Source organism: Macaca fascicularis, chromosome 4 (assembly GCF_037993035.2).
Source record: "Macaca fascicularis isolate 582-1 chromosome 4, T2T-MFA8v1.1".
Lineage (NCBI taxonomy): Eukaryota > Metazoa > Chordata > Mammalia > Primates > Cercopithecidae > Macaca > Macaca fascicularis.
In genome coordinates this window covers 28,598,489-28,618,887 of record NC_088378.1, presented here as the reverse complement: position 1 = coordinate 28,618,887, position 20,399 = coordinate 28,598,489, and the positions used below count along the sequence as shown (strand labels likewise).

Genomic DNA, 20,399 nt, shown 5'->3' with positions numbered 1-20,399 from the left:
AATAATATCATATACAGTATTATGAAGAAGGATGGTGACCTTTTATTCAAGGCCAACAACTTTTAATGTTTTCCAAAAATACTGTATTTTAATATATCTTCATATACTTATTTCTGAAATAACTTATAATTTAATATACTTCATGTATTTCTTCTTGAAATAATTTTATGATTATAAAATCAAATATAAAAATGGGATCATACATTGTTTTTGCACAACACTCTATGCAAACAATTTCAACTTTTAAATCTCACATTACTAAGAAAACACAATTATTGGTGTTTTTTTTTTGCAATGTATAATCCTTACTAGTATCTTAAATGTGTTGGTATTTTTATTTCCTGATGTTTCCAAACATTTCCGTAGAAGGTGATATGCTTAGAAGTTAAGCAAGTGCTTCAAAGAGTACACATAGAAAAATATATTGCGTCCTGATAATAATGGTTGATATGGGATGAAATTTGCTCCTGTGTCGGGTAGTCGTGAACTACACTAAATATTATTACACTAGCTTTAAGAATCACAGTTTTATCTGGGGAGTAAGTAAATTTAGTAGGATTTTGTTCATTTTTGTATATCACTGTGAGCTGGCCTGAAAAGGTAATAGTATTCTTAATGAGCAGTGGAAGAAACTGAGCTAAAGAGAAAATAAATAACATTACCTTTATTGTTTTCAAGGCAACTTCTTAAGCATTATCTCATTTAGTTCATAATTACAAAACAGTTTGTTATACAACTGGGTATAAGATTTAAGGATTGTTACTCCCAGACTGTAAATATTTTACCTTATATTTCTAAATTTGCATATAGGGAATACCTGAGAATATTAAAAGCAAAAAATATCTTAGACATAATCTGACTTTAGAGGCTGTTTAAATTCTTGCACTTTGCTAATTCATGGGCTCACAGAACCACTCACCGATTTACAAGTGCACTTTTCAGTAATAAAGTGAAATAAAATTTAAAACATGATAATTATTTAGTGTTGATTTTAACCAAAACTTGATTGACATTAAAATCAAGGCGTTACACTCAGCAGGGGATAATATTCAAATGAATTTATTATTATTTAGAGGAATAGAGAATAGATTAAAAAGTTAAACTTGTGCCCATTTCAGAAGTAACAACAACTTACTTCTTACTATTCAGTAATAATATTTCTTACTATTCAGGGATAGATCCAGTCAAGGTTCTGAAATTAGTTTGTAGGACTTTGCTTATTTATACATGCTTTGCAACTCTGAACTGTGCCAAGAAATGTCCTTTCCCTATTCTACTTACTACCTTCATTCTCCTATTTCAGTAACATTGCCATAGGGAAAACTCTCTATTTACATTGGTATTTGGTTCTTCTTCTCATATTTTTGCGACTATTTGTATAAACTATTTTAATGTTACTGAAAAACAAACACATTTATTTTGTTTACTGGATTACTATCTTTTGACAGGCAGGTTTGTGTTTCTAAGTACACAGGAGAACTAGAGTTGGAGTAGTAGACATAATAACTGAGGTCATGTAACAAAGCTGTTGAACCACCATGGGAACTGGGAAAGAAGCCCAGGGCTAGTCATTCTGTCTATTTTCTATTGCAGGCACAAGACAGTTTTGTCCTAAGAAGAAAACTGTTGTAGAGTCTTTGATACTGGACTAGGAAGAATCTGAAGACTTAGTTTTCAATTCCAGATCTACACCAAGTCATGATTTACTGAGAAGTACAGTACGCACAGTATAGATACACAGATTCATTATTTGATAAAAGGCTAGTTATGTGAAAGGCTTGACCCCGCAGTCCCAGAAAGGAAATGACTCTCAGGGCCCATAAAGAGTCAATGGAGCGATCAGAGCTGTGACACCATTCTGGTATTAGAGAATCATCTTTCCTGACTAGACACCGTGTGTTTCTAAGCAATTTAGGATGTAGAAGAATCAGTAGTGAAGAGAAAGGGAAGGCACTAATATTTCTGATGAAAAATTTGAAAAGTGTACCATGTAGTCTCTACCTGAAGCCTACGGAAAGAAAACTTCCATGAGTCGGTCATATCATGGTAACCCTTTAAACAACCGAATAGGAAATTCCTATTCTCAGCCAGTATAGAGAACTGCTGACTTAGAGTACTTCCCACTTCTGCTCCCATATATTTGGAAAGAATTAAACACTTGAAAACTATGTACATTTAGAATTGATGCTTGATGTTTTTAAACATTACTTTAAATGACAACCTTGTTGAAGATCAGCTGACCATTACATGTGGATTTATTTCTGGACTCTATTCTGTTCCTTTGGTCTATATGTTTGTCTTTATGCCAATGCCATACTGTTTCAATTACTGCAGCCTTTTAAATATTTTGAAATCAGGAAGTGTGATACTTCTAGCTTTGTTCTTTCACAAGATTGTTTTGATTATTCATGGTGTTTTGTGGTTCCATATGAATTGTAGGTTTTTTTTTTATTTCTGTAAAAATTATATTAAGACTTTTAATAGACATTGCATTGAATCTGTAGATTTCTTTGGGTAGTATGGACTAGAATAATTGGCTGCAAAAGGTCTGTTTATTTTGGCACATTATCAATACTAATAGATGTTAAAGGGAACTACTACATTATTCTTTTAAATAAATCCAATGAAATTTGAATACCACTGTGATTTGAAATTCGCCTTCTTTCATTTAAGATATATGTACACATTCTTGTTTAAAGATCATACATTTTATGTAATTCCTTCTCTTTTTGAACTCCACTGCTTCCATAGAATATTGTGCTAATGTTTTTTAACTTGAAATTTTTGTATTGATCATTCTATCACACTTCTTTGCAGAAAATGTATATGTATATGTATAAATTTGTATGTATGTTAAATTATATATGTATAAACTTAAATTTGATTTATTCCCATGTCCATAAGGCATTAAGTGTTGAAAATGTATTCTTGTTTATCAACACAATAATTGTTTTATAAAATTGACCAAAATAACATTGTTTATTATAAATATTGATTAAAACTACTAGGTACAAAATAAAATTTTATTTGATAGGTATGATCTCAGATCACTGCAACCTCTGCCTCCCGGGTTTAAGCAATTCTCCCACCTCAGCCTCTCGAGTAGCTGGGATTACATGCATCTACCATCACGTCCAGCTAATTTTTGTATTTTTAGTAGAGACATGGTTTCAGCATGTTAGCCAGTCTGGTTTCAAACTCCTGACCTCAAGTGATCCACCTTCTTCCGCCTCCCAGAGTGCTGGGATTATAGGCGTGAGGCACCGCACATTAGCACTAGAAAGAGACAGAATTAAGGATGATTCAATTTCTAGTTTTTTCTCCTTAGGGTTTAAGTGTTGAAAAATCTTTTTCTCTAAATAGAGAAGTATTGAAGTCAGACTTTTCATTATAATGATGCCACTCAACTCCAGCAACTTTTTGCATGCCACAATTTACATAATTATCTATAACAAAATTTATTTCAAATAGTCTACCAACTGACAAATCTATTAGGTCTTCCTTCAGTTTTAATGAAAGCAAAGCATTGAAAATTGCCCAATTTGCAACAGTAATTTCTGGGAAGTATACCGAAAATACTACCAAGACCATAACAAACAACTATTAATTATATTCCTTCTTCTTTCTCCTATAGTCACCTAGTTCAAACTGATGTATACAATAACAGTTTGGGAAATACTGAAATGTTGTTTAATTTAAATATATGTTTTTTGACATAATATTTTCTATCAGCTTAAGAAGTCATGTGTTTTGGGTATTTTTTTTTTTTTTTTTGGTCAAACTGTGAAGCTGAAGATCTGGTTAATTTAGTTTCTGAAAAATGACAAAACGTGTAACTTTTTTTTTTTTTTTTTTTTTGAGACGGTGTCTTACTCTGTAGCCCAGGCCAGAGTGCAGTGGCATGATCTTGGCTCACTGCAACCTCCACCTCCCAGTTTCAAGCAATTCTCCTGCCTTAGCCTGAATAGCTGGAATTACAGGTGTGCACCTGTATGCCTGGCAATTTTTGTTGTATTTTTAGTAGAGATGGGGTTTCACCATGTTGATTAGGCTGGTCTCCAACTCCTGACCTAGTGATCTGCTGGCCTCAGCCTCCCAAAGTGCTGGGATTACAGGCGTGAGTCACTGCGCCTGGCCAAAATCTGTAACTTTTAAATGATGAAATCATTTTCTACTGTGAATCAATTCAAATCAAACTATTTTTCCTTTAAAAGTCTGTTTTAATTTTTAATTTCTTTTTATTTTTTTAATTTTTTTCAGTAGATGAATAAACAAGTTGTATATATCTCTGCAATAAACACATCAGCAATAAAAAGAACCAAATTACTGATACCTAGATGAATCTCAAAAATGTTACAACGAGCAAAAGAAACCACAAAATAGTACATACTGTATGATTCTATTAATATGAAATGAGAAAAGACAAATCTAATCTTTAGTAACAGAAAGAAGACTGGGCAGAAGGGAACTTTTGTGGAGTGACAGAAATGCTCATCTTAATCACAGTAGTAGTTACATAGCTGTATACTGTTAACAGACAAAATTACCACAAATTTGGTTATAGATCTGTTTAGCTTTGCTCAAGACTTGTGAATTGGGACAGCCGCCGTTCTATAAAATATGATGAGAGCTCCCACCGAGCTAAGGCAGAACACTGGGGTTTGTGAGATGAAAACAAGGAAACAGAACAATAGCACTGATTAATATCAGGTACTTTTTTTTTTGAAAAGTTAAAGCAGAGGAACTTCCTCATTATGCTGACTCAGGTAGACTGGAATCTCCTGTTCTCAAAAAACTGGTCTGTCTGGGGATCTATCTGCTTGCTTCCTTGAAGTTTCAGTTTGATTATGTGGCATAAGTGACTCTATTTTGGTTTGGTCTGGTCTGTTGGGGCCTAGCACAGGAGCTCAGCCTAAAACAACGGCCTCCCATAATGTTGTTTAAAAGTACGATTGTCAAAACTCATTAGATAGTACATTTATAATGGGTGCATTCCAGTGTATGTAAACTTTGAGAAATTCTCCACCAGGAGCAGTGGCTCATGCCTGTAATCCCAGCACTTTCAGAGGCCAAGGTGGGTGTAGGTTTGAGCTCAGGAGTTTGAGACCAGCCTGGGCAACACGACGAAACCTTGTCTCTATAAAAATTGCAAAAATTAGTCAGGCCTAGTGACTTGCGCCTGTAATCCCAGCTACTCAGGAGTCTGAGGTGGAAGGATCACTTGAGCCCAGAAGGTGGAGGATACAGCGAGCTGAGATCGTGTCACTGCACTCCAGCCTGGGCAACAGAGCGAGCCCCTGTCTCAAAAAAAAAAAAAGAAAAGAAAAGAAAAAAAAAAATCCTTTCTTCCCTATACTTTTCCATCTCTCCAAATCAGCTTCATTGGGTTTCATTTTTACTCCTCCTTTCATCTGTTCAGAACCATTCCTCTCTGAGGAATATTGTATTTGTTTGTTTCTTTTATTATTATTATTACTATTATTATTATTATACTTTAAGTTCTAGGATACATGTGCACAATGTGCAGGTTTGTTACATATGTATACCTGTGCCATGTTTGTGTGCTGCACCCATCAACTCATCAGCACCCATCAACTCGTCATTTACATCAGGTATAACTCCCAATGCCATCCCTCCTTCCTCTCCCCTCCCCATAATAGACCCTGGTGTGTGATGTTCCCCTTCCAGAGTCCAAGTGATCTCACTGTTCAATTCCCACCTATCAGTGAGAACATGCGGTGTTTGGTTTTCTGTTCTTGCGATAGTTTGCTGAGAATGATGGTTTCCAGCTGCATCCATGTACCTACAAAGGACACGAACTCATCCTTTTTTATGGCTGCATAGTATTCCATGGTATATATGTGCCACATTTTCTTAATCCAGTCTGTCACTGATGGACATTTGGGTTGATTCCAAGTTCTTTGCTATTGTGAATAGTGCCACAGTAAACATACATATGCATGTGTCTTTATAGCAGCATGATTTATAATCCTTTGGTTATATGCCCAGTAATGGAATAGCTGGGTCATATGGTATTTTTAGTTCTAGATCCTTGAGGAATCGCCATACTGTTTTCCACAATGGTTGAACTAGTTTACAGTCCCACCAACAGTGTAAAAGTGTTCCTATTTCTCCACATCCTCTCCAGCACCTGTTGTTTCCTGACTTTTCAATGATTGCCATTCTACCTGGTGTGACATGGTATCTCATTGTGGTTTTGATTTCCATTTCTCTGATGGCCAGTGATGATGAGCATTTTTTCATGTGTCTGTTGGCTGTATGCATTTTTTAATTCTAATAAATGTAACAAAGGATATTCCCATGGCCATGGCAACCACACCACTTCTGACGGCAGAGTAGCTAGGTATCAGCTCATACCATTTCCCATTCATCCCTTTTAAACCACACAAGTTCACAACTTAGATTTAACATGTAAAATGTGAATGGCCAATATCCTAGGTGACATGGAAGTCAGAATTCAAATCTTAATGATAAAATATTTGGGACTGTTTCCAGATTAAAAGAGGCATCAAACAGCAACATGCACAATAAGGCCACTCGCGTGCATACATCATACACATCAGCTATATCCAAAGAAACACCCATGTGCCATTCCCAACACAACCTCAAGTCCACTTGGATAAAGAGTTTCAAAGTTTGGAAAATTTCTTCACTAATGGTATCCCTCAGTAAGTCTGAGCCAGCCAAATGGCAAACATAAATTATTAACAACATAACTAAACACACCTGTGACTTTATTGACCCCAATGTATATATTTTATCTACATTTTTTTCTTCAATCTGTTGAAAAGTAAGTTTTACCATTGCATGAACTCTACAAAGTAGAGAGTTTTCTGAATAGGAAATAGATATAACTGAAGGAGAACTTGACTTTAAACTATATTTAGCTATGAACCAGGCAACAGGTATTAAAACGTTTTCTAACGTCATCCATGGCTTCGCTGCTCTAACTGTTACTAAGCCAACACTAATGGCTGTGGGAAAACAGCGTGTGTGTGCGTGTGTGTGTGTGTGTGTGTGTGTGTATAAAATAAATATACATATATGTTTTTTACCAATACCTTCTGCCAGTTGCCTAAAGAAAAAAATCATAGTCAACTTGCCATGAACTTAAAGTGTGTCAGAAGTAAAGGAAATAAAGTAGAGGAAATAAACACCAAAACAAGCAATTCGTTTGAAGTTCATATTAAATTTAGAAATACTGATTCTCTGGATGTGGTAAAGAGATATTAAGGCCCCCACCCAGATGATTTTTGGAATATTAACATATTTGAACATACATCGCTAGGTCAGCTACTGCAATACATGTTTCCTCTTAAATTGTTTTTAAAAAATTATTCTTTCTGCACATTTGTTTGTAAAACACACTCCCTTTTCATTGTTTTTATCACAGGAAGTTTTTTGGTTTTTGTTTTTTGTTTTTGAGACAGAATCTCGCTCTGTCGCCCAGGCTGGAGTGCTGTGGCGCGATCCCCGCTCACTGCAAGCTCCGCCTCCTGGGTTCACGCCATTCTTCTGCCTCAGCCTCCCGAGCAGCTGGGACTACAGGCGCCCGCCACCATGTTCCGGCTAAGTTTTTATATTTTTAGTAGAGACGGGGTTTCACGGTGCTACCCAGGATGGTCTCGATCTCCTGACCTCGTGATCCACCCGTCTCGGCCTCCCAAAGTGCTGGGATTACAGGCGCGAGCCACCGCGCCCAGGCAATCACAGGAAGTAAAGTTTAATATGTGCATAATAAATGTGAGACACATCCCTCTTCATTCCCCTCACCCGTGGCAGACATAGTTAATCAATCATGGCATCCTTTGCTGCTGAAGAACCCTGACTTTTTAGACTTTGGGAATCCATTACACATCAGCTGCTGCTGGCATTCAGGTTGAAGACTATTTCCCAACCTTGGTATGAGAGCATGTTCATTGTCCCTATTTATTAGCTAAAATATCTTAGGAAGAGCTTTCAACCTATTCTGCTGCCCTCAGAGGACTGTTACACAATCAAAAGATTTAATTCATGTGAACATATTTTATAATCCACACTGTTCCAATCACACATTGTCTGAAGGAATCCGATTAATTTTTTTGTAACGTGAACAATAATATCTCCGTAGTTGATCTCTTCCTTGGCTCTCCCCACATACATTTATTTTATCTATTTTGAAAATGTGGATTTTTTTATTTTTGGTTTTATTAAAACTGTGCACACCTGTATTCCTTTTGAATGTGCTATCTGATACTAACTAGAAGAAAATATGGCTGGAGAAGGAGAAAGCTCAAAATATCACACCTGGCTCATCATTATGGTGTTCTGGCAGTCTTTTCTGCACGGCTGGAAGCTGTGTGATTAATAGCCCCTCGTCCCAATTATATGGATATTATACTTGTCTTCCTTTGGCTGTAGATTGGAGATATCTTATGTATGTGTGATGCAAATGTGGGCTTTGTGAATGCTAATTTCAAAATCAGCCAGGAGTTGATTGGCAGAAAACCGAACAACAGGGTGACAGGCTTGCCAGGGTTCAGGAATCTGTGAAAGAAAGGCTGACTGAGGGTGGAGAAAAAGAGCTGGAGAGATTTGGAGTTAATCAAGAGCAGTGGCTGAGAAAGCAGCAGTTTATGAAAGCAGATCTAAGTCAGATATCCTGGAAGAGAGGGCAGTTTCAAAGACTTGGATGAAAACAGTGAGAAGAGAAAGAGTTCAGCTGACTTTACAAAACTGCATGGAGCTAAGAAGTCAAGATTGTGCCTTAAACTGCATAAGCCATATTCTTTGTCTACCATATCCCCCAAATGTGCCTGTTTGCACCTGGTTTGTACTCTGGAGAACTTTGCTGTATATTTGACTGCGACATCCTCAAGGTCAGAGGTCCTGACACCTTTGCTTCTCTAGATGCCAGAAGGAGACAAGCACTCAGGAAGTTTACAGTAGACTGATTTAATGGGACATTTGATTGTCAAGGAGATGATCTGGGTAACAGAAAAGGGGAGGGACAGAGATTTAAGACACTATTTCATCAATTAATCATTACATCAGTGATCAGAATGAAGATAGGAAATGTTGTTTGCAGAGCAAGTTGTTCAAGATAAGCCCTTTTTCGTTTGCATTATAAAACTCAAGTTCAAATTTGCTAAGTTTTCTGTATAGCAGATGCATTCAACCCAAGGCTGGCTAGACAATAGCAAGCTCAAAAGTAGAAAATGTGTTGAAACTTCTCCAAGTAATGGCTTAGCTGTGCAGTTGCTAACTCTGGTGTTCCACAGCCAACACTGCAAAGGTAGTGCACCCCTGGAAAGAAGAACAGGTGGAAAGGGTAGAGGTAGAGATGTCACATCCTAGGGTGGTTTACTCAAACTATTCCTTCACTCCACTGGGGGGAATGCAGACAGGAGAAACAAGAGCCAGTAGCATGAAATATTGGTCACATCTGTTCTTAGGGATAACCCATCCATCTTCTTTGCACTCTAGCCACCTTGCTGTTACAGATGGTTTTTACTTAAGGAAAATTATTTTTTCTTTGGGTATGTGTGTCAACTTCAACATATGCCCCCATGTCCAAATGTATTTTTTTTAGCACATTACCTATGTGTCAGCATTTTATGTGGCATTTAATAAATCTGTGAATCTTGTTTACACACACATACACACACACAAACTAATTCAAATAACTCTCTAAATAGTCATACATAAATATCCATGCACATAAACTGTATCTTCACTTCATCCTTAAAATATAGGTGGAAGTTTTCCCAAATTTTGTGGGTCCAGTAAAGATAGGCAGTTCTACAGAAGGAACATTTTGTTTAAAACCTCCTTTTAACACATATATAAAGATATTTTATCTGACCCCAAATCACAGATATATTTCACTTTTCTCATGTGATAATGGTTACTTGATTTAAATGGATTTTAAAGAATGAAATGGCTACTTCCATCCTATCAAATCTAACTTATTTCTACTTCAGGATAAGTAAAATAAGCACTTTTAGATTTAAAACTATTACAGAAGAGTTTGTTAATTGGAAGGAGTGTCTATGATTGAACATATTCAAGGGTTATTACTTAGTGCTTTAGCAAAGAACGTAATTCCAATGTTCTGGACGTCATTTATCCTGATTTCCAAATAAACAGCCCTTCCTCTTTCATGTCCATTCTGTGATTGGGTGGGACTGTGTGACCAATTCTGCACAATGAACTGTGAACAATGAGCCACTCCTTCCAAGCAGAAGCATGTGTCTGCCTATGTAGACCCTCCGCAGCTATTATTGCTCTCTGGCACGGCACGGCAACACATGATGATGGAGATACTGGCTACTCAACTAGCCTTGTTTCCTTAGTGACAGTGATCCATGGAGCCTCCTGCTGACACACAAGAAGAAATCTTTATGGCTTTTATTTACAGAGAATTTGGAAGTGTTTACTAACATAGCATACTTAGCTTCCTTAGTCTATCACAACGCGCACACACACACACTCCATTAAAAATATAACAAGGATATATTAGTTATATCATCTAACACCCACACACTCACATAGTTTTTTAATGCCAGAAGAATTTGGTTTCTCTGAATTGTATGCCACTCTACCCAGAAACTATTATTTATTGTTATCCAAGAACTGTGAGTCAATATCATTTCCAAAATAATTAACTAAAGAGGTAAAAAGCAGATTCTACTTGCCTCATTTGTTGCTAACAATTTTAACACTATGCACATCAATTGCACATCCGCATGAATCTAAGAAAAATATATGCAGTTCTACATTTAAGATCTGTAATGAATAAATGGATTCATGTGTCATAAAATTGCCCTAGGTTTATAAATCTCATGATATTATGCAGTTGGCCTTCTTGAGAAAGAGGTGTTTTAATTTATCTCTTTGTCATAGTAATACAATGTTAAATCATGTATTTTATATAAAATAGGCATATGTTGTACACATAAGTTATTTGTAAGTCCTACTGCCTCCTGGTAGAAGGATGGTTTTTTATTGGCACAGTACTATGAAACATGGAGGCATGAATATCTTAGAAGTAGAACCTGTAGAAAATGTGAATTTTTTTCTGGAAAAAAAGTGGGAGATTAAAGGTGATGGATGGTGCCTGGGAGAAATCTACGAAGGAAGAAGGAGATAGGGCAAATGGAAAAGAGAAATCCCAGGGCTAGCAGCACAGCCAAAAGAAGCACTAGAAGAGAAAACAATTATTGAAATCTTATAATTTTAGGTATTGTAGAATGTTATGAAAAAATCGCTGATCATCCCTTCAGAATCCCTGGAAAAGTCTACCAAAAGTCAAGTAATCATATCTTGACTGACTGGATTTCCTAGGTAAAATGCTGATGATAACAAGGGTATTTACTAATTGCTGAAGAAAATCAGCACATTAAGTCCAGGGGATGCTTTGGTTTAACCTGACAATTTCCTGTTAAAAGTCGCATTAATGAGGAAAAAGCAAAAAGGCCACACTTTATCCACAGATTCCATTTGTGTGCACTCAGTTTGCACAGAAATAAAACAACCCCAGAGGCACTAGAAGGAGCGGTTGGCTGTCAACACTTACTGCGAGGACAATCTGGAGGGAACTATGAGCCACTTCTATGTACTGGTACTCCAGCAAACACCCTGAGACCGTGATGTAGCGATGGTCTTCTGGGGCCCAGTCTGGGGCCGGTGTCACTGACGTCACCGTACATCCTGGTCCATTCTCCATCCACCAAGATCGGTGCATTGATATATTAAAAGTCAGGATAAGGTCTGTTTCCTGCAAGAAGGCAATTTATAAAGATGAGAATTACTTTATAAATGTTAGTCAGCTTACTTGGGATTGACTTGCTTTGACTTGCCCATTTGGAAATGTGGGTTTGTTTGTTTGTTTTCCTCCCCCATACTGTATTTTACAGAAAGCAAGGACACAGCTAAAGTAATTATGCATCTGTGGATTCATCCTATTTATGAAGGTTTTTCCTGACTATCATAATATAGATCAAATTATTTTATTAGAGAAATTCCTAGTGATTTACATTACTAATGATTTATATTCATTATAACACTGAAGAGTCTTTACCTTTCAAGACTTGCATATATTACAAAGAGAATGATTTAAATTTTTATCAAGTGAAGTTCATGCTATTCTAAATCTGCTTTATTTTTTCTCTCAAAATGTTTACTTTTCACACATTTTAAATCTTAAAGCTATACTTCAATTCTGCAACATTTAACATAATATTGTGGCTAATGCTTGAATTTATAAGACCCTTACTTAAGAAAACATAAGATTACTTGCTTTTACTCCCTTCCTATTATTTGGGCAAATTAGTGTCTCTCCAATCTTACCAATTTTTGTGAAATCGGTCATAATATTTCTTAAGAATTAAGAAGTAAATAGTTTTTAGGAAATATTATTATCAAATTCTTGCAGGGTAGAGATAATAAATCAACTATTTAGATGAAGTTCTAAACATGTTAGGTGATACACAGCTATAAATGGAATAAAATGGAATGAAAGTAGAGTTTTGCACTCAGAGAGCTTGCAATCACCTATGCCAACGTGGAGCTATCAATGGCACATGGGCAAATGTTGTCTTCTGGGGAAAGAAAGGCTAAAGGAAATGTATCAAAGCATTTTATTATTCAGCAAGTCATGAAGAAAGATAAATTCTAAGAAAAAAAGTTCAGTTATGGGAAATTGCACTATATCAGTTTCAGTGATAGTTACGGCCACAATAGGTGCCAACTACTCACTCCACAGTGAAGTTCTGATGGACTAGGCAGACCCTGTATAGATAATGTCTTAAGCCATCGTTTGTGACATGGAGCCACACGCTCACATTGAACATATGGAAGGGTTGAGTTGAAATGGTCAGGGAATTTGGAGATTACAAGTGGAACTTCTTTGGAAAAAGGTGTGCTACGAGTGTCATCATCTCCATGGTGGTGGTTGGGTGGGGTGCGGGTGATCTCTCTGTTTTTGCAAGCCTGTTGAGAAAAGCTTCAAAGTATCTTTGGAACCTAGGAAACACAGCAGCTAGTGTCTGACTCAGGCCTGACCAATCTCAAAATAGAGCCTGTGGCTAGAGTTACCTGCTAAGTGGTCAAACAAAAATTAGGCAATATGTGAAAGGAAAGTGCACTGCTACATATCATGGATCTAAAGTAATAGTTCTTGGTAGCAGATGTGAGCTGTCATGAGAGAGAGCTAACATGGGTTTTCTTCCGAGGATTTCCAAGAAGACCGGTGGGTAGGGGGGTAATGGCTGAATCTTGACCATCACCTATTCTTAGGGCATGAGGGAGGGAGTGTTAAAATATGGTAAGTATGGAAGAGACACCAACTAAATCATGTACCTACAGATGAGATATTTAATGCAATTGGGACTCTGAAAACCCCAGAAAAGTGTCTTGAGACACCTCTCAATTTCATTAGCCACCAAACTCTGTTAGTACCTAGACATCTCTCCTGCTCCCTTATGCCCTCTCCATTGTTATACTCCAAGCATAGTGGGGTCTGAGATCTCAGATAATAGTTGTGAGACACGGATGGGGTTAGTTAGTAAGGACCAAAGTGAAACACGAAGCATACAACTTTTCCCTACAGGAAAGAAGAAGTTTAATTTTGAATACAATTTGGATTTTTTATTACAATGTCAGACATATTCATTTCTGAACAGAGAATTCTTTGGAAACTATAGTGACTTTGGATAACTTTTTATTATCTGGAATAACCACAAAAGTAGGAGATCTCCTATTTATTTTATCCAATGGTAACAGAAGAATCAGGTCCATGGGGAGCCCTGCAGGGGAAATCATGAGAAAGGAATGTTTTTTATGTTATTTTTCTCAGAATCATGATCATTTAATGTTTGGTTACCAAAGCAAACTGGATAAATCCCCAGGGCCTAAGAGAAAAAAGAAAAGCTTTCAAAAAGGCAACCGACAAGAGACTAAACCGTGGGGGCAGCCAGGCTTGCACACCCCAGCAAGAACACAATCCAGTTCCCTAATTCCTGGTGATATCTAATATACATAGCTCAAGGTCTCGGTAAACCTCCCTCTCTCACAGGAAGTCAAGACCAACTATGAGATTCCATGTGAAACAATGGTAAGGAGGATTTTCTGAGACTTAGAACCTGGTTATTTGCATTATTGCTCCTCGTCGGTTGAAGCAAAATTGTTTATCATACAAAGCGAGATGATTCAATAATCAACTATGCATGGGTTTATAGGGGGTAATCATAATTACAAACAGGGACTAGAGCCCAAAGCAGTGACAGTGAAAACATGCTTGTGAACTATTAGACATAGAAGTGATTCAGATAGGTAACTATGCCATTATGCCCAGGACTGTCATGCATTTTGCAATGAAAGTCAGTTGTCCTTGGAAGTCCCTTAGTCCCAGCACACCAGGACAGTTAGTAACCATAGCTGCAGAGACAAGTTTTTAAAAAGCATTGATGTAAGTTGAGTTTGTTGGCCATTAGAGCTATGGTGTCAGAAGTGATCATTTATTTACTAATTATTTATATCCTAACTACTGCCAAAAAGAGTCTTGTCATAATAAAGCAAACATATACCATTAAAACAAGGGTAAAAAATAAGAGCCAAAAAAATGGAGATGATAGCTAGTGAGCCAGGAAACCAAGACATGAGTAAGTGCCTCACTTGGATACTCAATTCAGAACTGACTTGTTGGTAATAATGGAGACACAATGGGAACACAGCTATCATTATCTAAAAGAATGAAGAATACCATTGCCCCAAAAAAGACAATCTTTTCTTTCCTAATACTGATTTCTTAAGAGAAATTAACAATTGTATAAATATTTTTATACAAAATATTTATAATATACGGGATGGTATCTTTAGTTGATTTTTCTTCCATAATTTCAAGAATACTGGCAGAGAATTATGCTGGATTTAACAGACATCTGAACCATCTTTAGTTCCTCTTTCTAATACAGTAACCATATTAGTTTGCTAGGACTGCCATAACAGAGTATCACAAATAGGGGAGCTTAAGAAGAAACTTATTTTCTCACAGTTCTAGAGGCCAAAATTCTAAGATCCCGGTGTAAGTAAGGTTCTTTCAAAGGGCTTTTTGTGAAGAAGAATCCATTGCATGCCTCTGATGGTGTGCTGGTAATATTTGGCATTCTGTGGCTTGTAGAAGCATCACCCTAATCTCTGCTTTCATTTCACATGGCAACTTCCCCGGGTGCCAAGCTGTATCCAAATTTCCTTTTTTTAAAAAATAAGGACCCCAGTTGTATTGGCCTAGAGCCCACTTTAATGACCTCATTAAGTAGTTACATCTGAAATGATCCTATATCCACATGAAGTCACATTCTGAGGTACTGGGGGTTAGGCCATAAGCATGAGTTTAGGGGAGTGGGCACAATCCAACTGGTAACACTGAACTCTAATTTCTCTCTCTCTTTTTTATTTTATTTTTTGTTTCTCTAGAGGGTCAGTTCTGTTTTTTTTTCTTTTTTAAAATTTATTTACTTTTTTGGTATTTTCTCTTTTAATTTATGTTTGAGATTTCTAAAGATCATTTGAACCTATTGTCTGAATGACAAGTAAAATATTTTATTACTTCATACATTTATTTATGTGCTTTCTATATTATTTATTATTTAGAAAATCAATTAGCTACATATATTTTTAATAATTACATTTACCATAAAGTTATAGCCAAAAATAGCATTTCTTGTCCACAATCCTTTCCATTTCATAGTACCCTATTGAAAGGCAACCACTTTCATTTTTTATAACTGTTACTTTTAAGTATTTACTTTTGTTTTGTAAACATCATGCTCATATTGACATTATTCATTTATCATGTAAGTATTATCTCCTATTTCTAGTATGAAATGTATGAAATAACATTTTTAGAAATATTCCCTTTCTATTTCCCACCATTCTGTATAATTTCTCTAAAATTTGGTTGTATGAATATTGCAATATTTGCATTTCCCTGATGACATATGATGTTGAGACTATTTTCATATCCTTATTTGCCATCTGTTTATTTTCTACAGTGAGATGTCTGCTAAGATCTTTGGCCCATTTTTAAATTGGGTTGTTTGCTTTTTATCATTGAGTTTTAAGAGTTCTTTGCCTATTTTAGTCTTAAAAAGATAAAAATTATATTGTTAAAAATATAGATTAAAATATCATATATGGTAGTCTTTTATCATATATGTCTTTTGCAATATTTTATACCAGTCTATGGCTTGTCTTTTCATTCTTTTGATAATACCTTTCAGAGAGAAGTTTTTAAATTTTAACGGAGGACAGCTTGTTAATGCTTTTTTCCATGGATCATGCCTTTGGTGTCTTATTTCAAAAGTCATTGCCAAATCCAAGTTCATCTAGATTTTCTCCTGTGTCATTTTCTAGGAGCTTTATAGTTTTGCGTTTTACATTTAGGTCTTTGATCCATTTTTAGTTAATTTTTGTCATGGACACAAGGTTTGTGTCCAGTTTTTTTTTGTTTTTTTTTTTTGTTTGTTTGTTTGTTTTTGCATGTGGATGTGCAATTATTCCAGCACCATTTATTGAAAAGACTACCTGTGTTCCCCTTTGTATTACCTTTCCTCTTTGGCATAAAACAGTTGACCATATTTGTGTGGGTGGACTTCTAGGTTCTCTATTCTATTCCATTGATCTATTTGTCTCTTCTTTTGCCAATACCACACTGTTTTGATTACTGTAACTTTATATTAACTCTTGAGAGCAGGTGTTATTGGTCCTCAGATTTTACCCCTTTCCTTCAATATAGTTTCGTCTATTCTGGGTCTTTCACCTCTCTACATATACTTTAGAATCAGTTTGCCAATATCCATAAAATTACTTGCTGGAACTTTGGGATTGTGATGAATCTATAGATCAAGCTGTTGTTAACTGAAATCTTGAAAATTTGGAATCTTTCTATACATAAACATTGAATTTCTCACCATTATTTAATTATTTGATTCCTTTTAACAGAATTTTGCAGTTTTTCTCATATAGATCTCATACACATATTGCTAGATTTTGCTGTAGTTTGAATGGATCCCCCAAAATTTTGTGTAGGAAACATCCCCCAATGCAGTACTGTTGGGAACTGAAGCCTAATGAGACGTGATTAGGTCATGAGGACTCCATGCTCAGCAATGGACTAATGCTGCTATGACTGGGGTGAGTGGGGGTTCATTATCATGCAAGTGGGTTTGTTATAAAAGGGCGAGCCTGGCCTCTTTTTCACTTCCTCTCTTGCACTCTCTGTGTCCTTCTACCTGGTGATGCCTTCTGTCATGTTATAACACAATAAGGACTTTGCTGGATGCCAGCCCCTTGATTTTGGACTGCCTGGCCTCCAGAATTGTGAGAAAATAAATTTTTATTTATTGTAAATTACCCAGTCTGGGGTATTTTGTCATAGTAGTCCAAAACAAACTAAGACAGAAAACTGGTACCTGAGGAGTTCAGTGGTACTATAACGAATTCCTGACAATGTGGAAATGATTGAGAACTGTGTAATGAGTAGAGACTGAAACAGTTTTGAAATGAATGCTAGAAAAAGCTTGTGTTGCTGTAATGGGGGATTAAGGATGATTCTGGTGACAACTCAGAAGAAGGAGAACTACAGGGAAAGTCTGAAACTTCATATAGATTACTTAAGTGGTTATGATAGGAATGCTGGTAGAAATATGGGCAGTACAGGCCATTCTGATGAGGTCTTAGATGGAGATGGGAAACATCTTATTGGAAACCGGAGTAAAGGCCATCCTTGTTATAAAGTGGCAGAGAACTTTGCTGAATTGTATCCTTCACCCAGGCTTTATGGAAGACAGAATTTAACAGTGATGAACCAGGATATCTGGCAGAAGAAATTTCTAAGCAAAATATTACAGGAGTTATGTGGCTTCTTTTAACTTCAAACAGTAAAATCCAAGAAGAAATAAATTATTTAAAGACAAAACTAGATTTAAATAAAATGATTTAAAGGAAAACACACTTAGGGATTTAAAGGATTCTCAGCCTTGACCATCTGGTACAGAATAAAAGATCTTTTCAGGAGAGAAATCCAAGGGTGTGGCCAAGTACACATTTGATAAGGAGATCAGTATGGCTAGGAGAAAGGCAGGTGTTATTCATTAAGAAAATGGAAAATGATCCTGAAGGCATTTCTGTGATCTTTGAGGTTTTCCCTCTTATCATAGACCCAGAGCTATAGGAGGGCAGAATGATTTTGGGGGACAGGTCTAGGATGCCCTCCACAAGCTCCTTGACGAGGGCCACTTTGGGCCTCTGTTCCCTGTGTTTATAACTCTGTTCTCCACATTCAAGAAGCTCAGTCCTCCTTGTCTCCCACAGCTGTGGCTTAAGCAGCCTCAAGTACAGCTCGGGCCACTGTTCCTGAGGACTCAAGCAGTAAGCCTTGAAGCAATTACGTGGTGCTGGCTCTGCAGACGTGCCAAGTACATGAGCTATGGGGTTGTGGCAGCATCCACTAATTAAAGAATGTAGTAGGCAGCCTGGAGCCCAGGCAGAAACCTGCTTCAGGGGCAGTCACTAAGCAATGCTTAGTGGAACTGAGGTAGTGAGGCTACTGCAGAGAGTCCTCACTAGGGCAAGGCCTGCTGGAGCCACAGTAGTGGGGCTATCCCCAAGACCTCAGAACTGCAGACCTACCAGTCTGCAACATCCACCCAGAGAGCTGTAGTCATGACACCCTAATCTGTGAGAGCTGCTATACAAGCTAAGCCCAGCAAAGCAATTGAGGTGGGGCTGCCTAAAGCCTTGGGGGCCTAACTCCTACCTCAGTGTACTAAAAAGGCGGGACATAGGGTCAAAAAAGAGATTATTCTCCAGCTTTAAAATTTAATGTTGTTTGCCCTATTGGGTTTTGAACTTTATTGAGACAAGTCACCCCTCTTTTCTTACCTATTTCGCCCTTTTGGAATGGGAATGTCTACCTTATGTCTGTCCCACCATTGTATTTTGGAAGGAGATAACTTGTTTTGATTTCATAGGCTTGAGCTAGAGGGAATTTGCCTTAGGAAGAATTATGCCTTGAGTCTCATCCATATCTGATTTAGATGAATCTCTCAACTTTGGACTTTTGAGTTGGTGCTAGAACAAGTTAAGACATTGGTGTTATTGAAATGGAATGAATATATTTTGCATGTGAGATGAGCATAGATTCTGGAGGGCCAGAAGTGCTATGGTTTGAATATGTCACCCCAAAATCATGTGAATTTAATACCCAGTGCAACAGTGTTGGGAGGTGGGGCATAACAAGAGGTGATTAGGCCATGAGTACTCCACTGTCATGAATGGACTACTGTTGCCACCACGGGAGTGGGTTTGCTCCAGAAGGGTGAGTTTGGCCTTCTTTTTGTTCTCTTTCCTCTCACATCTCTCCCTTTCTTTTTGCCTTTCTGCCACATGATACCTTCTCCCTTATTAAGAGGCAGCATAAATGAGCAATTATAAATTTTATAAAATTATATATTACCCAGTCTGTAGTATTTTGTTACATCAGTATAAAATAGATGAAGACAAATTGATACCTACATATTTCCTTTTGTATGTGTGTGGTAATATAAATGGTATTGTGTTTTAAATTTCAAATTCTGATTGTTTACTGGTAGTACTTAGGAAACTAATTGGCTTTTGCATATTAACCTTGTATCCTGAAACTTTGCTGTAACTGCTTACTAGCTACAGGAGTATTTTGGGGGCCAATACCTGAAGATTTTCTACACAATCATTTTATCTGTGAGCAAAAATACTTGTATCGATTCCTTCCTAATCTGTGTAACTTTATTTCCTTCTCTTGTCTTGTCGTGTTAGCTACAACTTCCAGTAAAATATTAAGAGGTGTAGTGAGAGGGAATGCCCCTGCTTTGTTCCTGATCTTAGTAGAAAAATTTCCAGTTCTCACTTTTAGGATGTTAGCTATAGATTTTTTATAGGTGCTCTTTATCCAGTTGAGGAAATTTCTCTGTCTTAGTTTGCTGAGAGTTTTTATTTTTTATTTTTTATTTTTATCATGAATGGATGCTGGATTTTGACAAATGCTTTTTCTACATCTATTGATATGATGTATATCTATAGATATTCTAATTTTTCTTCTTCTTTAGTTTGTGGATGCGATGTATTACATGACTCAATTTTTGACTGTTGAGACAGCTTTGCATACCTGGGACAAATCAGTTTGTTGTGGTGTATAATTCTTTTTATATATTCTCTGATTCAATTTGCTATATTGAGTGTTATACATGTTATACGTTGAAAGTCTTTGCATCTATATTCATGAGGGATATTGGACTACAGTTTTCTTTTATTGTGTTGCCTTTGGTTTTGGTATTAGGGTTATGCTAGCATTATAGAAT

At 36.7% G+C, this 20,399-nt stretch overlaps 1 protein-coding gene across 8 annotated transcripts in view; it reads right to left on the bottom strand.

Annotated features, from left to right (window-relative positions):
* The window catches only part of NKAIN2 (sodium/potassium transporting ATPase interacting 2), a 1,020,326-nt gene that overhangs the window by 151,430 nt on the left and 848,497 nt on the right, over nucleotides 1–20,399 (bottom strand). For all 8 annotated transcript variants that reach the window (XR_006697365.2, XR_006697364.2, XR_012433406.1 and 5 more), the window contains one exon: nucleotides 11,579–11,779. Coding sequence is in view for 3 of the 8 variants with exons in the window: in XM_065543331.1 (XP_065399403.1) it covers nucleotides 11,579–11,779 (201 nt within the window). In the remaining 5 variants the exon portion in view is untranslated. The remainder of the gene's footprint in view (nucleotides 1–11,578; nucleotides 11,780–20,399) is intronic.